The 20,622-nt window shown below is 45.4% G+C and overlaps 2 protein-coding genes across 2 annotated transcripts in view; both read right to left on the reverse strand.

The window, feature by feature from the left end:
• Positions 1-4,495, reverse strand: part of LOC139415960 (N-terminal EF-hand calcium-binding protein 2-like) — a 124,635-nt gene extending 120,140 nt beyond the window's left edge. The window contains exon 1 of the mRNA XM_071164161.1: positions 4,169-4,495. Within this exon, the coding sequence (XP_071020262.1) occupies positions 4,169-4,486 (318 nt within the window). The 5' untranslated portion in view covers positions 4,487-4,495. The remainder of the gene's footprint in view (positions 1-4,168) is intronic.
• A 2,169-nt stretch (positions 4,496-6,664) lies between these two features.
• Positions 6,665-20,622, reverse strand: part of LOC139401276 (HYDIN axonemal central pair apparatus protein) — a 65,152-nt gene continuing 51,194 nt past the window's right edge. Inside the window, exons 51-84 of the mRNA XM_071145650.1 lie at positions 20,439-20,611; positions 20,074-20,272; positions 19,859-19,958; positions 19,602-19,701; positions 19,324-19,492; positions 18,980-19,221; positions 18,753-18,861; positions 18,403-18,607; positions 18,061-18,296; positions 17,808-17,959; positions 17,475-17,670; positions 17,289-17,397; positions 16,936-17,169; positions 16,468-16,829; positions 16,075-16,235; positions 15,876-15,970; positions 15,540-15,753; positions 15,202-15,423; positions 14,989-15,115; positions 14,655-14,820; positions 14,351-14,498; positions 13,989-14,199; positions 13,577-13,798; positions 13,292-13,461; positions 12,858-13,056; positions 12,606-12,764; positions 12,124-12,404; positions 9,487-9,706; positions 9,132-9,344; positions 8,732-8,895; positions 8,453-8,603; positions 8,022-8,252; positions 7,674-7,898; positions 6,665-7,432 (exon numbers count right to left, since the gene is read on the reverse strand). Coding sequence (XP_071001751.1) covers positions 6,923-7,432; positions 7,674-7,898; positions 8,022-8,252; positions 8,453-8,603; positions 8,732-8,895; positions 9,132-9,344; positions 9,487-9,706; positions 12,124-12,404; positions 12,606-12,764; positions 12,858-13,056; positions 13,292-13,461; positions 13,577-13,798; positions 13,989-14,199; positions 14,351-14,498; positions 14,655-14,820; positions 14,989-15,115; positions 15,202-15,423; positions 15,540-15,753; positions 15,876-15,970; positions 16,075-16,235; positions 16,468-16,829; positions 16,936-17,169; positions 17,289-17,397; positions 17,475-17,670; positions 17,808-17,959; positions 18,061-18,296; positions 18,403-18,607; positions 18,753-18,861; positions 18,980-19,221; positions 19,324-19,492; positions 19,602-19,701; positions 19,859-19,958; positions 20,074-20,272; positions 20,439-20,611 — 6,675 coding nt within the window. The 3' untranslated portion in view covers positions 6,665-6,922. The remainder of the gene's footprint in view (positions 7,433-7,673; positions 7,899-8,021; positions 8,253-8,452; positions 8,604-8,731; positions 8,896-9,131; positions 9,345-9,486; positions 9,707-12,123; positions 12,405-12,605; positions 12,765-12,857; positions 13,057-13,291; positions 13,462-13,576; positions 13,799-13,988; positions 14,200-14,350; positions 14,499-14,654; positions 14,821-14,988; positions 15,116-15,201; positions 15,424-15,539; positions 15,754-15,875; positions 15,971-16,074; positions 16,236-16,467; positions 16,830-16,935; positions 17,170-17,288; positions 17,398-17,474; positions 17,671-17,807; positions 17,960-18,060; positions 18,297-18,402; positions 18,608-18,752; positions 18,862-18,979; positions 19,222-19,323; positions 19,493-19,601; positions 19,702-19,858; positions 19,959-20,073; positions 20,273-20,438; positions 20,612-20,622) is intronic.

The following is a 20,622-nucleotide window of genomic DNA, read 5'->3' on the forward strand; positions in this document are numbered from 1 at the left end:
TGTTTTCCCTAGGCAGTCACTGCTGTGTGGAGTAGGGGTGTGGAGGAGAGAAGAAAGGAGAATAATGGGGCTGTAAGAAATACTGTACAAAGAACAGATACTGTGAGTTTTCTCTTCTAATCAGATGGGTTTTCAATACTCACATACCTTTAAATATACAGTATGTCCTGGAAGTCTCAAGTTTTTGCTATAACGAGTTAGAATACCTAATGATAAGCTGTAGACCGTACTACTACCAAGAGAGTTGTCATCTATATTTTTTGTAGCTGCCCACCACAAACCAATGCTGCCATTAAGACCACACTCAACACAAGCAATAAGCAAACAAGAACATGTACATTCAGAGGAAGGGTTTCTCATGGCTGGGGATTTTAATGCAGGGAAACTGAAATCTATTTTGCCTCATTTTTTACCAGCATGTCACCTGTGCAACCAGAGGTGACAAACTCTAGATCACCTTTCTCCACACACAGAAACACATACAGAAACCCTCCCTTTGGAAAATCAGACCATAACTCTATCCTCCTGCTTACAAGCAAAAACTCAAAACAGGTAGTACCAGTAACTATCTTGCACTGACTCTATGCACACTCACTGGACTCTACTCACAAACTCAGACATACTTACACCCCAACACACACCCTACATACGGCCACACACACATAACATGTGCAAACATGCATACTGACACCACACGCACTTTCACACTCACCACATACCATGCATTCAGACCCCTTGACCTTTTCCACATTTTGTTAGGTTACAGCTTTATTCCATGTATAAAATTATATTTTTCTTAATCAATCTACACACAATACCTCATAATGACAAAGCGAAAACAGGTTTTTAGAAATATTATTTATATTTATTATTTACATTTACATAAGTACATGAGTACATTTACATTTACATAAGTATTCAGACCATTTGCTATGAGACTTGAAATTGAGCTCAGGTGCATCCTTTCCATTGATCATCCAACAGATGTTTCTTCACCTTGATTGTCGTCCACCTGTGGTAAATTCAATTGATTGGACATGATTTTGAAAGGCACACACAGAGAAAAAACCAAGCCACGAGGTCGAACAAATTGTCCGTAAAGCTCCGAGACAGGATTGTGTCTAGGCACAGATCTGGGGAAGGGTACCAAAAAATATCTGCAGCATTGAAGGTCCCCAAGAACACAGTGGCCTCCATCATTCTTAAATTGAAGAAGTTTGGAACCACCAAGACTTTTCCCTAAAGTTCCTCTGTGGAGATGGGAGAACCTTCCAGAAGGACAACCATCTCAGCAGCACTCCACCAATCAGGCCTTTATGGTTGTGACCAGACAGAAGCCAAGTCTCTGATTGTCCTTGAGCCTGGACTTAAACCCGATTGAACATCTCTGGAGAGACCTGAAAATAGCTATGCAGATCTGCAGAGAAGAATGGGCGAAACTCCCTGAATACAGGTGTGCCAAGCTTGTAGTGTCATGCCCAAGAAGACCCAAGGCTGTAATCTCTGCCAAAGATGCTTCAACATAGTACGGAGTAAAGGGTCTGAATACTTATGTAAATGTGATATTTCAGTTTTTTTATTTTATTTGAATTTCTAAAAACCTGTTTTTGCATTGTCATTATGGGGTATTGTGTGTAGATTGCTGAGGATTTAAAAAAATGGCTGCAACGTAACAAAATGTGGAAAAAGTCAAGGGGTCTGAATACTTTCCGAATGCACTCTCCACTGCTGCTACTGTCTATTAACTATCCTGTTCACTTTATCCCTACCTATATGTACATACAATAGCTACCTCAATTACCACGTACCCCTGCTCATCAACTCGGTAGTGGTATTCCCTGTAAATAGCCACATTATTTTATTTTTTACTCATTATTGTTATTCACTGTGAATTTATTCCTCATATTTTAGTTTTTTATCTTTAACTCTGCATTGTTGGAAAATAACACGTAAGTAAGCATTTCACTGTTCTACACCAGCATGTGACAAATAACATTATTTTAAAAATCCTGGAACACATAGCAAGCAATAAATAATATTAATTAATACCATATGTTTGTCCTTCAAAAAGAGATAACATGCAATTAAAGCAAGTAGTAAAGTCTGGTATGGCTGAGGCTAAAAACGGTGCAAATGACAACAACATTTACATTTCATGGCCAATAATCCAACTAAAATCTTCTGTAAATGTCACTTGCTGGATCTATATGGACAGTTTAATTAAAAACCTTCAATAATCACCTCTAAGTCACTCACAGAGCTAGAATGTCCTAGAGCAATACACTACATCGACAGGCAAATGCAGAAGCAAACTACATTGCTAATACTGTATACCTAGTATACTGTATGAGGCTGCATTGTCATTCAGTGTACACTAGGTGCAGTCAAGACTTTATACAGTATCAGCTGTGCAATTTATTGTGAACTTAAAAGTGGGCTCAGCAGAGAATGTCTTATCTGGTTTTAAATGGCCACCCTGTACAACTCTGTCTCTCTCACTTTCATATACTGAGTACTCTCTCTCCCCTCACCTCACTCTCTTTTTCTCTTGCTCTCTCTCATGCGCGCGTGCGCACACGCATGCACACACGCACACACACACACCGCAGTCACACGCACACCACAGTCACACACACACACCACAGTCACAGTCACACACCACAGTCACACACACACACACCACAGTCACAGTCACACACACACACACACACACACACACACACACACACACACACACACACACACACACACACACACACACACACCACAGTCACACACACACACCACAGTCACACACACCCACTAGGATACTTCTACTCCTCTGGTCTCCTATAATCAGTTTCCATGCACCACTTCTTTATCATCTTATCTGGGTCTGGGTCTTGGTGTAAAAGTGAACTAGTTTCTCTCACTCTCAGGTTTGTTTTATCCATTAAAGCAATATGTAGATCCCTAGAGAAACGAGCATCAGATACACATTAGGCAATTATGACTAATACTATGGCAACACTTTGACCTATTAAATCAACACTGCTGAGACCAGCTTAAGCAGCCTACCCGACAGTGTAGGCTAATTGCTTGGTACACTGCAAAAGCATAATAAATTATAAAAATAAGATATGACTGTCAAAGATGTGCTAGTGCATGGTAAAGACAAGATGTCTGACTATCAGTCATATATTAATCTATAGCTCTTTATAAGATTTTTAATTAAGACAACATTTAAAGATGCACTATGCAGAAATCCCTCTGCCATTTCCTGGTTGTTAAATTTCTAATAGTTTGCCTAATTTCAGTTTGCGACAAAACAAGCAAGTATAGTTTTATGAATCATTGCACCTAAACCTCTGTCAAATATATTTTTCACGACTAAAAATATTGTATTTTCAGCTGTTTGAAGCTGGTGTACCTATAACATATCTACCGCTTCTTAAACTTGATTTCAATAAGAATGACAAATCTATAAATCCCATTTCTATGTGAATTTGTCCGGGTCTCTCAAACAGTTGCTTATTGTAGCTTTAAATTACTGTATATGCATGTTGTGGAATCAAAGGCCAATTATGTAGTAACAAACTGCACACATGTAGGAGCATTTACATCTATTGATATCAATTTGGAGCATGGATAAAAACCTTTTTTACATTTTTTAAATGTAACCTTTATTTAACTAGGCAACTAAATTAATAACAATTTATAATTTACAATGACGGCCTACCCCGGCCAAACCTGTACGACGTTGGGCCAATTGTGCGCCGCCCTACGGGACTCCCAATCACTGTCGGATGTGATACATATTCTAGGATGTATAGCCTATAAAACACCACTCAAAGCCAATATGGGGGGACGTAACTCTGAGTAGCCTATTTGATTTGTTTATGGGTGCTTAGAATTATTCCACTATTTATGGAAAATATGGGCCAGATAGGCCTACTGATTACAGAGAAACTTTATTTTCAAGATATTTATAGTGAGTGCATGTGTATTCAGAGAAGCTAGAATTAATGTACAGTATTTGCACAACATTGAGGATGATCTATGAGCGTAAGTGCGCACTGAATTAAAATGGGACTTTCTCCCGCAAACTATTCCACCTCAGCTACCATATTAACGAATCATGTGCAGGTAAGATATCTGGTAACCCTACAATCAAGTTAGCGATACCTACATCCAATATAACAGAGATGCCTTTCCGTGGCTCTGGTGCGAAGAACTGCTCTTGGGCAACCGACGCCTCCTCCTTCGCGTATTCCCGGGTAGAGATGCTTTTGTTGTCGCTCATCTTGGTGACTATCCAGCGGACGAGCCCGTCAATTGCACCGGGCTGGGCGCCGCTGTTTCCGGACTGTGCAGCCGTTGCTGACTCGCTGTCCTGGTCCACGGGTTTTGGTTGCTCTTTGCTGTCCTGAGCCCGGAGTTTCGGTTGTTCTTTTTGGAGCAGTTTGTGGACACCGTCCCTGCAGTAGCGCGCTGCTTGCTCACACATCCTTTTGCACCGGAGCGTTCATGCTGAGCGCTATGGGGCCAATCCCTCCCTCCTCTCTTACATCATCATCGACCCTCCGAACATCTCCGAAAACACACCTCTCCTCAACATCACTTCAAACTTTAAGAGGGTTAGTGGACTATTCCAGGTGACTGTCTATTGATGCCTTGGCAATATTCGATTAGACTAATCAGCATCTTGCCTGATACAGGTCTACTTGCTTAAATATATGAGAAGTTGTTGTATATGTAGAAGTTATTGTAAAGAAATGTAAGTAAACGTGTTGAGAGACATTGTACAAAGTGGACTGAAGCACCATGAATTAAGTTAAAGAAAAGTATGAGTCCTTACAACACTACCTCTAACAGATCTCTATCAGTTGTGGGGCAAATTAATCAAGTCACTAGCTAACTACGTTTCCATTAGGATAGTGGCATGGTTGAGTGGGGTGGTGTCACCCAGTGTATGTGGTTCATTAATTAAGCCACTGATTAGGCCCCCTGTTGCATTCATAATCTCTGCTAGATGAAAAGTTTGGCTGATGATGATCAGAGACATTGGGCCTCACCATAGAGCGCAGAATTCCCCACCTACATGTTTCATCTGAGCCCCTCTAAATTTTGAGGAATGTCCCTCATTACTAGTGTGTGATGTGTGCAACTATAAAGGCCCATGCAGGATAACCTTTGTGAGTTGAAAGACTCCCTGGTCCTGCCCTTTTCAGAGAGGTGATTAAGTCATTCCAGGCCCCTCTCTTTAATTAGCCAAATCCACCAGAGTAGGAAGAATGCTCTGCCTTTAGAAATATTTAGATATAATTATTGCCATTTTAATGTGTGGCATAAAACTGCATATGGAACAGCAGTTGAGGAGGAACCCATTCTTAGAGGAAGTCTTGCCTCAGGCGACTAGAAGTGCATCCATCCGCCTCTGGTCTCTTGACAGAAGGCCTGATGCCCAGCAGAGCACAGCCAGTCAGACCTGGCTGGGTTACACTAAATGGATCTCAACAGGACTTTTGTTTATGTGACTCTGGTTACTTGAGCTTCATCTGCCTCATTGCTACCCTACACAGATCAGGCAAACAAGCCCAATACAGGCAGCCCAGCATAGACAGGCCTCTCCTGTGGTCAGGCCCAGATAGATGTGATGCCCCTTAGCAAAGAGCTCGGAGCGTTCCATAGAGGAGAGAGAGTGTTCCTTCACTGGATCATCTTATCTGTCTACTCTGATTACAGTTCAGCTGCATCATAACTGCTAGCCAGTTTCAAACCGACAATCATAAACACAACACATGTCCTTTCTGTCAAAACTGTTCATCCTCTTCTGGTCACCGTCTTCTATTGAGACCGCACAAGATAGGGGTATCAAGAACAATCTGATCATATAACAAGCCCATCAAATAGATCCACAGGCTATGCAGTGGGGGTGGGAGGGAGACATACAGTGGGAAAGTGGTGGTTATGCCATCCATCCCTATTGAGCCGATAGCCTACACAGCACAGCCCACAGTACTAAGTTAGTTCTGGCAGAGGGACTGCTTGACACGGCAGCAAAGAAACAGGGGATTCATGATCCTGTGAAAAATGAAAGAACAATTTGAATTCCGTGGTTAGGAAAAAAAGCCAATATATGTACGTGTGTCTGTACAATGCCCTCCCACTCCCTCATTAAAGCTCTCCTACTCACCAGATTAAAAGCTCTGCCAGGAGACTTCAAACCCCTGCGCAATATTTAAATATGAAAGAATTTAACAACTCATTGATTGAGAGAATGAGGGAAAATTGCAATAGTTATCTGTCCCAAAACACAGGCACTCATCCTGCTTGCTAACTGTATGCTCACACACACACACACACACACACACACACACACACTTGCTCTCTCTCGTTCTGACACACCTATTCAACTGCTGTTTATGCAAATTGAAACTCTTTTTATATTTCATGCATCTTGAACACCCATCCTGTTCCCACAAATGAATGTAGGAAGTCACTGGTGCTGACACATAATGATTGCTATTTGGAGGAGTAAGTGCTCTCCCTAGTGGCTCTGAGAGGGACATGATCTAGAAGAGATAAAATCCAACAGAGCTCTAATACGATAGACCATTTCTGCTATAAATATATTTATTATTTAGTCTCACAATGTCTAAATCTCCTAAGGCTTTATAAATAGGACAACAACACATTCTTATTTGTAAAATCAATAACTAAATGTGATTACTGTAGCCTACTGATTTAAAACACATTCAACAAATACGATTCTGTGCTAAAAGTACAAATGTAAGTGCAACAGAAGAAAAACACCCATCTATATGACATTTATTAGCTTGACATTTGCTTAAAACTATATCAGTGTGGAGTAAACATATTGTAGTATCAACCACATTGTGCATTGGACTGTAGATACTGTATAGAAGAGGTTCACCCTCCTCTAGGAGGTCTTGTCCCTCTGGGCCAGCTCAGGGCAGTAGCCCTTCAGGTAGAAGACCCAGGAGATGCTCTGGCCGTGGCCCTCGGAGCGCGGGCTGGAGATGGTCAGCTTACCACTGCAGGGCCCTCGGGAGCCAGGGGGAGGCCCCTCGAACATAACAAGAATGTTATGGGTCTTCTTGGACCGGATGGTCTCCACGCCCTTCACAGTGAAGGATGGGCTGTCCACCTGGAAGGAGAAGGCTGTGGTCTGGACAAACACATTCTTAAAGGGAATGGACACGCTGGATCCGGCGCGGATGGTGAAGGGGCCCTGGGCTTTGGGAGGGGTGCAGCACCCAAAGAGAGGGAACATGTATTCTCCTCCAAACCCTGAGGAGAGGGTGAGCATGCCACGGATCTCTCCCAACTGACAGGGCTCAAAGTAAACCTCCAGGCTGATATCTGTGCCTGCCTGGTAGCCAGCTGCAGCGTTGATGTTCTTCTCCACAATGAAGTCAGGACTGTCCGTCTAAGAGAGATATCATATCATCAGAGACATCATTTTATGATCATGCATTCCCCGAGATAATGAATTAAATCTATAATGGAAATGCTATAGCTTGTATTGTCCAACGTCTACAAGATATTCTATAAAAAGTACAATTTGTAGAGAAAGGCAGTAAGACAACAGGTTTCCAGGTAACAGTGGTCATCAAGCATGAGCAGTGTGCCTGGATGTGTGGGTAAATGATTGCAGGTGGATCCAGTACCTTGCAGGCATACTCTGCCTTGACGCGGGAGTAGTTGGTAAACTTGGCAGAGACGGAGTGTCCGCTGCCCAGCGGAGCACGGAAGTAGAGCGGTTTCTCATGCGACGCTGGCAGGGCTTTCAGCAACAGCTCATAGTGGAAGTAGCCCAACTCTCCATTATGAAGAATGAGACGAGCAGTGGATTCGCCCGCACGCAGCGGCTGGTACTCAAATGAAAGAGTGGCCTTCGATTTAAATAAAACCAAACAAAAATGGAACAATCAAGCATTGGTTTGATACAGTGTATATGCTTAGGAAAAGCAATCATAGTCAAGATAATAGATGAAGTCAAGTGCGTGTAGACCCACCTTGGAGAGTGCAGGCGTAGAGAGCTGTGGAGGCACACTGACGTCTGGGCTGCGGCACTCAGCACTGAAGAACAGGCTAATGGGGAGGGGGTTCTCCACCCTGACAGAGGCAGAGGCTGTCTGGCGCACCGGAGTCACCATTTCTATGGTGCTGATGACACCCGGCGCTGTGGCCTTGAAGTTCAGGTAGTAGAACAGGTACTCCCCTGTAGACTCATTACGGAATGTCACCTGGAGGGCAGGGAGTAGAGGAGGACAGGACACATGGTTAAATACAAAGTCAACTTGGAAAACAGCTGCCTTTGGCATTCTTCATCTATGTGTAGGTAGCAGGGTAGAGTAATGATCTGGGTGTTTGCAATCTAAACATACAGTACCTGAAGATAGATAGCATTCTCCTGTATGCATTTATAATGTAGATCTCCACTCACCTTGGCGTTGTACTGGCCCTCCTTGTAGGTGAAGAAGGAGACCTTGTAGTCCCTCTTGGCCAGAGCTGGTACATCCAGATAGTCCAGGCCCTTCAGCGACACAGTGCTGTCTGGCCTCTCTGGCTTCATGATCTCCACTACAGCACGGAACCTGCACACAGAACAGCTTAACACTGACAGCTAACAAAATTGTGGCAACGTATTAGGAGTGTAGTGTGACAGTGGTAGAATCAGTAAGAATCAGATAGACGTCCTGCTAAAGTAGTAGAATGGTGGTACCTCTGAGGTTTGGAGAGCCAGTTCTGGACGGGAACCATCTCAGTGTACTGGGTCTTGGAGGGCATCTCGTGGATGATGGTGGCTACAGCCTTGGGGGCCTCAGCAGTGCCATGCAGAGTGTAGAGCATGCCTGTCCCATCTGGAAAGGAGAAGAATACAGAGCCCTGGAAGAGGCACAGGAGGACAGTAGGGTCAAGCAACAGAGACAAATCACAGGATGCATCTATAGTACATAATACAATAATATGCTGTATCATATGAACATACTATTTGACTAAAACTAAAATATGTTAATTGTCGGCAACAATAATAATTTGCCATCCTATTCAAGGTTCTTCACACTACAAACAAGCTCAGTCTGTTCTAGAGCCAAGAAAGCGCTGCAGTGAAAGTGTCTCACCAGGTGCTTCTTGCCATCGGCGGTCGTGACCATGGGTTTGTATGTGATCTCGTAGGCCTTGTTCTGCTGGTAGGGCTCAATGATGAAGGATGGAGGGCCACTCCAGTGCTCCCCCTCCATCACAGGCTTCAGAGTCCAGCGCTGGTTGGTGCGGTTGGACAGGGTCAGTGACTGGATGTGCTGACAGCGCACCTGACACACAAAATGCAACACCTGTGAAGAATGAGACGGGTAGAGAAAGGAGAACAAGCGATAGGGAACAATCATTATTAAACACAGGTCTCATTTTCTATGCAGGTTTTAGGTTTATATTGTGCACATGCGTTGTATTAAAGAGATTTCCAAGCAGCCTTACCTCTTTGGTGACCGGGGGTAGGATACAGGAGCCTGCCAGGGTGAGTTTGATGGGCTTGGCTCCTTCTATAGAGCAGGGCAGGTCATCATATCTCAGCTCATGGCTCAGCTCCACAGGGGAAAAGGTCACCTCAAAAGGCACCTCCATGCCGGGGCAGATGTAGCCTTCTACAGGGGTGATGGAGAAGTCTCTGCCAAACCTCTTCATTTCCCACTGGAACCTGACACAGTCACAAGGATGGATACATCAATACAACGGATGCTAGATAATGGCCATTATTACCTATTGTATAAGTATGTAGCAGTAACATAGCATACTTAAAATTTTTATGACCATCAATAATAGGAGAGCATACAGTATCTAATACATTATTCAACTTTATCATTGACTGACATCGGTTCAATTCTTTGAATTCCATTTATTTCGGGGGTTTCTGAGCTCAATGCACAGTTTCTCTACAGAAATCAGATCAAGCCCCAACTGTGTGATGTAATATGGGGTTGAAGTTTCAAACAGGCCAATATTCTACATAGTTTAGTGCAGAAAACGTGGTAATTAACTACATAATCCATTACGTGCCTACTTGTCCGGTCTGTGTGGGCCCAGAGATGGAGAGATGAGAGAAAAACGTGCACTCCAGAGGGATAGAGAGCAGTTGCCTCGCAAGGTACACTACATGACCAAAAGTATGTGGACACCTGCTCGTCGAACATCTCATTCCAAAATCATGGGCATTAATATGGAGATGGTCACCAGTTTGCTGCTATAACAGCCTCCACTCTTCTGGGAAGGCTTTCCACTAGATGTTGGAACTTTGCTGCTGGGACTTGCTTCCATTCAGCCACAAGAGCATAAGTGAGGTTGTGCACTGATGTTGGGAGATTAAGCCTGGCTCGCAGTCGGCGTTTCAATTCATCCCAAAGGTGTTCGATGGGGTTGAGGTCAGGGCTCTGTGCAGTTCCTGATTCATCACTCCAGAGAATGAGTTTCCACTGCTCCAGAGTCCAACGGCGGCGAGCTTTACACCATTCCATCCGACACTTGGCATTGCACATGGTCATCTTAGGCTTGTGTGCGGCAGCTCGGCCATGGAAACCCATTTCATGAAGCTCCCAAAGAACAGTTGCTTTGTTTTCAGAGGCAGCTTGGAAATCGGTAGCGAGTGTTGCAACTGAGGACAGGCTAATTTTACGCACTACGCACTTCAGCACTCGCCGGTCTGGTTTTGTGAGCTTGTGTGGCCTACTACTTCGCGGCTGAGCTGTTGTTGCTTCTAGATGTTTCCACTTCACAATAACAGCCCGTACAGTTGGCCGGGGCAGCTCTAGCAGGGCAGACATTTGACAAACTGACTTGTTGGAAAGGTGGCATTGAGCTTTTCAGTAAGGCCATTCTACTGCCAATGTTTGTCTATGGAGATTGCATGTCTGTGTGCTCGATTGTATACACCTGTCAGAAATGGGTGTGGCCTAAAATAGCCAAATTCACTAATTTAAAGGGGTGTCCACATACTTTCGTATATATAGTGTATCTCTACCTGAAAATACATGATCTAACTGATTGATAGTTGGTATTCAGCAGTCATATACACTGAGTATACCATTAGTAACACATTCTTAATATTGAGTTGCATTCTCCCGTTTGCCCTCGTCAGGGCATGGACTCTACAAGGTGTCGAAAGCATTCCACAGGGATGCTGGCCCATGTTGTGCGTGAAAAACCATCAGCGTTGCAGTTCTTGACACAAACTGGTGTGGCAAGCATCTACTACCATACCCAATTTAAAGGTACTTAAATATTTTGTCTTGCCCGTTCACCCTCTGAATGGCACATATATTTGCTCCCGAGTGGCGCAGCAGTCTAAGGCACTGCATCTCAGTGCTAGAGGCGTCCCACCAGGCCCTGGTTTGATTCCAGGCTGTATCACAACTGGCCGTGATTGGGAGTCCCGTAGGGCGGCACACAATTGGCCCAGCGTCCTTAGGGTTTGGCCAGGGTAGGCCGTCATTGTATATAAGAATTTGTTCTTAACTGACTTGCCTAGTTAAATAAAGGTTAAATAAAAATAAAATAAATAAATATACACAATCCATGTCTCAATTGTCTCAAGGCTTAAAAATCCTTCTTTAACCTGTCTCCTCCCCTTCATTTACACTGATTGAAGTGGATTTAACAAGTGACATCAATAAGGGATCATAACTTTCACCTGGATTCACCTGGTCAGTCTATGTCAAGGAAACAGCAGGTGTTCTTCATGTTTTATAAGTATGCCTTATTTACTTAGAACTGTTAAAATAGTGATGTCAGACAGCATAGAAAGAAGCTCTAGAGATGAGATGACTTAGAATTAAATAATAAAGTCATCAAATAAAACAAATGTAATATACACAACTGAAATATTTTATTAAAGTAAAGTAATGTGAATAAATTATGGTTATTAAGTGATAAGCAGTAATAGGCAGTCACTACGATCATGGGTCACATTTTTTTAATGTTGTGTTGTTACAGAATTCAACCCAGATAGTGCATAGTGCAAAACTAAAAAAATTCAACCGTGATTGTTTTTTAATAATTGAATCGAAACTGAATGAACCTCAAAAAGCACTAATCACCCAGCATTAATGTCAGAGTACCTACCTGGCTCCGATGTCTCCAGTGTTCTGCATGATGATGCGTCTTGTGACCTTGCAGCGCTGAGCGACAGCTCCAAAGGGCAGGTAGTCCTGGTCCAGCTTGACCTCCACTCCCTGACAGCAGCCCTTCAGTACCAGCAGGGGGCGAACCGTGCCCAGACACTCAAACTGCAGCTCTGACGTGAAGGGAGCCATGCGCTGCCTGGGAGAGAACAGCACCTCCACCAGACAGCGGCCCCCAAACGGCTTCAGGGTCACTTCACCTGGAGGGTTCACTGACAGCACCTACGGTACAGGAGAGGAACACGTCTCATCACACTCACATCTAGAATGACAACCCCATGAAAAGGAACAGTCTTTTTGGCTCAACTGTGTTCTCTTTATAGATTAATTGTGAGCAAAATATACATTAATCTAGCAACTGTACTATTGTGTGTCAGTGAGAGGGAATAGTGTCAGTGGTGTGGAGGTGGCTGTGAGGCGTACCCTGGAGTCCAGCAGAGTGTGTACAGTAGAGCTGAGTAGCAGGGAGAAAGTTAGAGAGGAGTGGCTGTTGTTCACCAGGGGAATCACCCTCCTGATCTTCTGACCAATCTGCAGAGCCCCCAGATTCACCAGCTTGTGTCTGGGGTCCTCAAAGTCAACCTGGTAGCAGGAAGTTCACAGGGGAGGTATGCATAAAGACACACACAAGCATGAACACACACATACGCAAGCTCCCACACACGCATTCCTCACCTTCATCTCAATGCCTTGACCTAGGATCTCGACCATCTGCTTGGCACAGTCATTGATCTCGAAGACCACTCTTTCATGGTAGCGCATGGCCTCCCGTGGGTAAAAGGTGATGGGCACCTCCATGGACCCACCAGGGGGCAGCACCTCTGGCTGGAAGCCCACCTCCAGGAATGGGGTGTTGGAGAACTGACAATCTAGACTGGAGAGGACAATAACCTGCTATGGCAGCTCCCTCAATGAGAAACCCTGATATATAAAGTATGCCTTTCCCTGTCAGTGCAGTGAGGCCTTTTTCATTACATTTCATTTGGTAGTTTGAGAGGAAATTAAATGGTCTGACAGCGAGCCTGATAATGGAAAAATGCTGTTTTGTTTAGGTTTTGAAGTTGTCGCTCAAACACAGGCAAAGTGCCAGACAACCTGTCAGCTGGTACCTGATCCCTCTCTCTCCCTTGTTGCTTATGATCAGTGTATGTGTGGCTGGCACCATCCCTGCACAGTAGATAAAGCTCATTCCAAAGTTGTGTTTTGAGAAGGAGAAATCCAGGCCAGGGGCAACCGCTGAACCAAGGATGGAGCAGCTGAACACAGGCCCGTTCTTAATCTGAAGAGAAGTGAGAGAGAGAAAGAGAGATGGAATCATTCATAGATTGGAATCATACACACAGTAGATATAAGGAGGAAAAGGGAGAGCAATGATGCTAAGATGAGATGCTTACCTTGATGTTGAGGCCCACGTCTTTGAGCACACACTTCTGCAGGGGGAAGAATGTGACAGTACAGCGGCTTTGTCTGCCCACCTCAACACGCCCCTTGTCTGTCTCCACCTTTAGGTGGCGCTGCATCTCCGCCGAGCCCCATAACTCATACTGAACATCCAGACTGAACTTCCCCAGGTTGGACACTAAGAAGGTACACAATGTTGTATCACTGAGCTCCACCTGAACAAGAACAAAAAGCAAAAGGAAGAGAACAAAATGTAATTATAAAACTCAAACCGGGCAAAGGGGAGAAAAAGTACCTCTGAATTTGCATGAGTTTTGTACTTCACACAACAAAGGCTTAAGGGGAGTTCGGTGTATAATTAGCCTTTCTGTCTGAGTCTTAAGCTTTGAAGTGGACATTTCTCACTTGTTTGAAGTCCACCTGATGATAAGAGTTGCCTGGAGACAGCTCGGTGACGCCTCCCTCGGTGCTCTCACACTGCACACAGGCATTCATGCTGTAACCCTCTGCCTTGATGTTCATATTGAGGGGCTGGACCTTCCCCTTCACCTGGACCAGCAGGTTAAAGGTCACCACTCCATCTTGTGTCGGGGTGAAAGACACAAACACAGGGAACCTGCAAGACACCAGGAGAGAGAGGATGTTTTGTGTCAAGGGTATCACTCTGACAATATAGTAACTATAACTACAGACAGTCCCTCTTAGGCTGATACACCATTCTATTAAATTAGATTCAGGTGTATCACCGATGAAGTTGAGTTACACACTTGTCTTTAGGTGGCACCACCCCCTCCATGGGCTCCAGCTGCAGGCTGTCCAGGAAGGCCTCTGAGTAACGGGACGTTTCCTTAATGAAAAACTGAAAGGGCTGATTCTCTCCATTCAGCAGATACACTGTTTGGTGAGCCTTGTGTCCTACAGAGACATATTCACAGAAACATGTTGTCACAACAAATGTTCACAGGTTAAGACTGATGTTGTGTTTAGGATAATGTTATTAAGAATTTTCTCATATGATAATGATTCTAGTGCAGTGGGTATTTTCTACCTTAGTTGCTTTATTGCACTTACCCACTAGCAGGTTTCCCAGGTTAAGATGGGCATGGTCCATGTAGACAACAGGCTCACTAGCTGTTCCAACGAGCAGGAAGGGCACAGACAGGTTCTGATCTGGGATCAGGAAGGTCCAGAATGACTCCACTGTATCTGGCTCCTGGGCCTGGAACTCAAAAGATACCTGCAGTGGGAAGAATTAGAGATTTTACAGCTGACATTTTCCCCCAGTAAAATAGTAAAACAGCAGAGAACAGGGTTCGCTGGAGCTGCACTAAAAGCAGTAAGAGTAGCTAACATTTTATCAGTGATCAAGGACCTCAAAGTGAAGCACAATATACACAAGCCATACCTCTACTTTTTTCCCAGGCTGAATGGAGTTATTGGGTGTGAGACATTGGAAAGGGGAGGCACCTGCATCCTCACATCTCCAGATAAAGGAGTAAGGCTTGTTGGTGGGGTTTACAATGCTGAACTGCCTGTATGGGGGGAAAATATACAATGAAATATACTATTCAAAAGTAGTAAACATGTTTTTGGCTTGAGTGATCAAGCTACAACCCACCTAAGGATGCAGGAGCCAATGCCCACAGATCTGAACTCTATGACCCTAGTGTTGGGGTCCAGGGGGGCCCTGGGCAGGGCCCCATGAGGACCACGCAGTTCTGGGTTACGTCTGTTTCCACTGATGTAGTCTGAGTCCTCCAGGTGGAAGTGGCAGTAGGGCAGTAAACTGCGACCACACACCACCATGGTGGGGCTCTGCTCATCTTTCAGGTTTGGGATGCTGCCATAAAACACACACATAAATACAATATTTGAGATGATGAAAGTGCGAAAGCACACATAAAAAATTCACTCCGCCTTGATTTGTAAGTGTTTGTCTATGTTCCTAATCCTGACCTGCAGACCAGCCTGGCCTCACACTCTGCTACCTCGAAGGGGGAGAACTTGATCCTGAAGGTCTGGGTGGCTCCAGGGCTGATGATACCCACACTGGGCTCCACGGAGAAGGGTGGCAGGTCTGGGTCACCCAGCATCAGGCATGACACGCTCTCCAAAGAGCTGGCAGGTCTCACCCCTAATCTACTGCTCTGACAGGAGCGAGGGCTAACGTCTGGAAATATAGAGCACAGATCATGTCAGTTACAGGGTCTGCTGATATACAGTACATACAGTATATTGATAGCATATTTTTACATTTGTCCTCAAAACCAGAAGGCAGTGTCTGAAAGTTACCTCCATGATCAAAGTTGACACCTTTTCCATATCTGTCCATTAGGACCTGCCATGAGTACTCCAGCTTCACACTGCCGTTGTTCACCATCTGGAGCCTGCACACCATGGGACATGATGAAAATTAGAGGAACAACATAATTTGTATTTCTGACTTACATATATATGAAAGGCCCAGAAACCCAAATAGACATTAACTTACTGGAACATTCTGGTCTGATAGAGCAGTGTGTCCTTGAAGCGGATGGTCTCTGCGTTGCAGGTGAACTTAGCATAATCACACACAGCACTGATGCGCAGCTCCGTCTCCCTGAATGACTTCTCTACTACAGAATGGACTGGCTCTGGGTCTGTCTCAATCACCTGGGGACAGACAGGACACACACAATTTAATATTGAGCTCTCTATCAGTGTTTAAATTGAATTGCCTCTCATTCCTTCATGGGTCATTATACACATAAATACAGTGCAAGTAAAGCTTCTGGATAAATAAAATGTTTCCATTTTATAAATAAAAAAAAGATCATGAAAGATTCTGCTTTATCCCAGCTGTTTTATGACTGGGCGGTCAGTCACAGATATTTGGGTGCTTCACCTTCTTCTTTGTAGGCTGTTGACTGCCCACTTGTTTTCCAGAGTCGACCCACTTGACGGTCCTGAGGCGGTCGTCCCAGTCTGGCACCTGGTCCACTGGCTGCTGGAACACCACTCTGCACAGCTTACACTTCACAGGCTGGGCGATCAGCACCACGGCCTGCTCTGAACAGAAGGTCACGGTCACCTCCTTGGCACAGCCTGCATGGAGGTGGCCCACCTGGGGGGAGAAGGAGACTTGGGGGCCATCGGCGGGCCACTCAAACCTCAGCACGTTATTGCTGCTCAGGTTGGTCATAGTGAAGGTCTCCTGGTAGGGCCTGGACACGTCACAGTCTCCAAAGAACAGCAGGTCCCCCTTACCTGGGTACAAAATACAAGGGAGGGACACATATTCAACTAAGGGCCTGAAGTAGTGGAAAACATGCACGCCTTTGCTGTATCATTCTAAAAAGCTTTGAGGCCTTACCATCTGGTGAGTACTCCTTTTGCTGAGCCTTGCTGTTGATGTTGTCCAGGGAGATGACGTCATGGTAGCCCTCCCCCAGCAGCCGCACCACTGTCTCCTCATACTGGTTGTCCACCACTAGGAGGCGCATGTTGGCCTCGAAGCTCTGAGCCACCACGGGACTAAACTCCACCTCAAACTCCGCCTGCTGACCGCCTAACAGCACCAACGAGGCAGTGTGTGCCATCTGTCTCTCTAAGGGGAGAGGAAGGATGGATAGGATGAACTTTACAGTTGAAACAATCGTATAATACAGTGTCTCTACACAGTGTCTCTGCTGGTTTTCTCATGGACCAGTTGTATACTGTACCAACCTGTCCCGACCTCTGCATCTATCTGTGATGAGGAGATGTTGCTGCAGATGGTGTTGGGAGCAGCTCTCAAAGTGAACACCCCCATCTTATCCAGAAGATCAATGTGAATCTGCAAAGCAGTCAAATAATGCCAATGTATAAACAGCACTGTTCCAAAAACGTAATATAAACAGAGGATGTTCTCACCTGAGCGGGTACATTGACATCATTCTTCAGCACCAGGGGCAGGGTCTGGGCCCGGCCCACCAGCAGCCGTTTGAACTGCAGCAGAGGGTGTCCACGGCTGGTCCTCAGGACTGGTCTCAGAATAGTCACACTGGGCAGATTGCCATCACCCATCAGATCAAACACCAACACCTTGGACTTGGCCATGGGTTGCAGACTAGGAAATACAGGAGAGTGAATGATGAGAGAAAAGTTTACCCACACACACAGGTATGCGCGCACACACACACACACACACACACACACACACACACACACACACACACACACACACACGCAAACTGAGGTATGTACCTGGTAGCTCCCTCCAGGGTGGCCTCAAACACAGCATGGTAGGTCTGCATGGTCTGAGGGGCGAAGGTGATGATGGCAAAGGCATGAGAGTGACTGGGTATAGAAAGCCTGCCAGGCGTCAACTCAAACACCTCCGTGCTACGCACTGATATCTGTAACAGACAAACAGTCACTGTTCGCCCTGCTGCCTTACAGCCTACAAACACAATCAATCTCTGTTTCATAAACATGTTCATCAGAAAACCACCCATACCTTCGTAAGGACAGGTTTAACTGCGAGGCTCAGCTCGCAGGGCACCTTGCCGTTGTTGGTGAGGCGGAAGCGTGCTTTGGCCGGGCGACCCACCAGAACATTATTGAAAACAAATTTGTTCTCATCGTGGATATAGATGCCCATGGAATCACGGAATTGCTCACAGTACAACATGGTGCTGGTCTTGCAGATACGGTGCTCCTCAAAAATAGAGGCAATGTCTTTGTATGCAATCCCTGTAGAAAAATACAGGGTGAGTCCCAATTTCAACATAAGCACTCAGGGCCAGGGGTAACGTTACATCACATTTCCTTCTCAACCATTGCTAACTCATATACACACCTGACATGCAGACTTCAGCCACAAGCCGGTAGGGGATACCGCCTGGATTGTCTGAGGGGTCTCGGTCAGTGATGTCCAGGGCCAGGCACTCCTGCCAGCGTCCTGCCTGCTCTGCCACACAGTCTACCGTGACCACCTGGTGAGCGCCCGGCGCCAGGGTACCAAAACCAGGCACCAATGAGAACACGCCCATGGTGAAACGGGCCTGCACACCGGGGAAGAGAGGGAGGCATGGGGATGGGGCAGTGGTGGATTATGGATCCATATTCAAATGTTTATCTTCATTAAGGTCATTTACATCTGCTGAAGTTAGTTTCTAGGTATGTTGTAATACGAGGAGGAACTCTTACCAGAGTGGACATGCCCATGTCCTTCTGGATGGATTCAGTTCGCCGCACTTTGTTTCCAGTGAGGGGTTTAGCAGAGTGGTTCTCACGTGATGTTCTCTTCCCCACAATGCTGCAGTGAGACATAAAGAGGCATTCCATGACTTTGGGTTATACAGAGAAAGTGCTAAAATAGAGGAAGTATTAGGAGTGAGATACAGTAAGGTTAGAGTTCATTGTGGTGGTCATACCCTCTCCTCTGGGCAGGCTGTGGCAGGTCTTTACACATCCTGCTGATGTTGAAGCGGATCTCAAAGTCTCCTTTGTTCTCTATGGTGAAGGTTTGTGTCTTGCGGCAGCCGTAGACTAGTGGGCCAAAGTTAATGTCACTGGAGGGCATGATGTTGTATTTCGAGAAGAGGGACTGGACTGAAACTTTGATGGGAATGATGGCAATGGTCTCTCCACCCTCTGCAATATTTGGCTCAATCACCTTTGAGAAAAACCAGACACCTGTAAGGCACCAGTGGATACTGAGACTGAAACAGCACACTACTGAAATTCTTCACAAGTTTTATTGGTTGAGTCTACTAACTTGACAGCGCAGAATTGGTTGCTCTCGGATGGACACCTCCTTGTTGTGGCGGAACACAAACTGGACGCATGTGGGCCGGTCGTTGGGGTTGAGGGAGCCCTTCTGTGGGGTGATGGTGAAGATCTGGTTCAGGTCTGGCACGGCTGGGTCTGTGGCCTCCAGGATAAACCTGGGAAAGTGGAGGCAAAGGGAGGGCTGGTGGATAATGTGCTTAATATGGTCCAAAATGACATGATTAGCAGTTGGCTTTAGGATAGTGTATGTTTATTGATACTCACTTGAAAGCTATCTCATATTTGCCCTTGTTTTTCATGTTCACAGAAAGCTTGACCTCCTCAGTTACTTTGATGGTTCCAAAGTCTAGACCGCCGTCAGCCCCTAAAAAACAAACACACGTATGGTAGATCAAGGGAAACACCATTAATTTCCCTTTCACAAACAGGAAAAGGAATTCATCCAAATCAAAGGGAGCTGGTAAAATGATGCATGTGTGAAAGAAACAATCGTATCTGTCTGTGAGAACTCCTGTAAAGACCTTTAGGGAAGGTGATGTCCAGAGCCACGTCGTAGGCCTCAGCAAGGATCTGAATGTTCTCTGTATGGACAATACCCAGGATGTTCTCCACATCGGACACCTAACACACACAGCAACACACAGACAGAAAGTCACACAACAACAATATGAGATAAACAGGAATAATGCAACATGATGATACCAATCATCAAATTAATTATCACCCAGTACTGTACCTCGAGGCGAATGGCTCTCTTCAGGTTTATGGGCTTCATGGCTCTGAAATGCATCTGCAAGCAGAACTCAGAGTGTGGCAGGATGATGCCCTGGTCCTGAGACACACTGAACTCATCCCCCAGCACCTCCAGCCCACTCAGCCTCCAGGCTGCAGGCAGCAGCGTGTTGTTACGCAGGCACAGATTCCTTGTGTCCTTCCTGAGATTCACAACCAGCACAGGGAGAATGGAGTATAGTGGCGAAAGGAAAATCAACAGAAAACTACCATGACAAAAACAAATTCCTCTACTTTGAAACTGACACGTTAAAAAGCACTACAGTAGTTCTGTGCAATGTGGACTACAGCATTAATTAATTCCCTGACCTGTGCAGTAGAATCTTATCAAAATGCAGCTGCTTGCGTTCGATCTCGAGCTCGGGCCGGACCCCGCGACAGGAGAAGCGGAAGATGGCTGGCTCTGGGTTCTCTTTAATACAGCACACCACACTGTCCTCTATCTGCCCCGGGCTCGTAGGGTATGCCCACACTGTCAGTTCCTGCAAGGGCA

Source organism: Oncorhynchus clarkii, chromosome 1, assembly GCF_045791955.1.
Source record: "Oncorhynchus clarkii lewisi isolate Uvic-CL-2024 chromosome 1, UVic_Ocla_1.0, whole genome shotgun sequence".
NCBI lineage: Eukaryota > Metazoa > Chordata > Actinopteri > Salmoniformes > Salmonidae > Oncorhynchus > Oncorhynchus clarkii.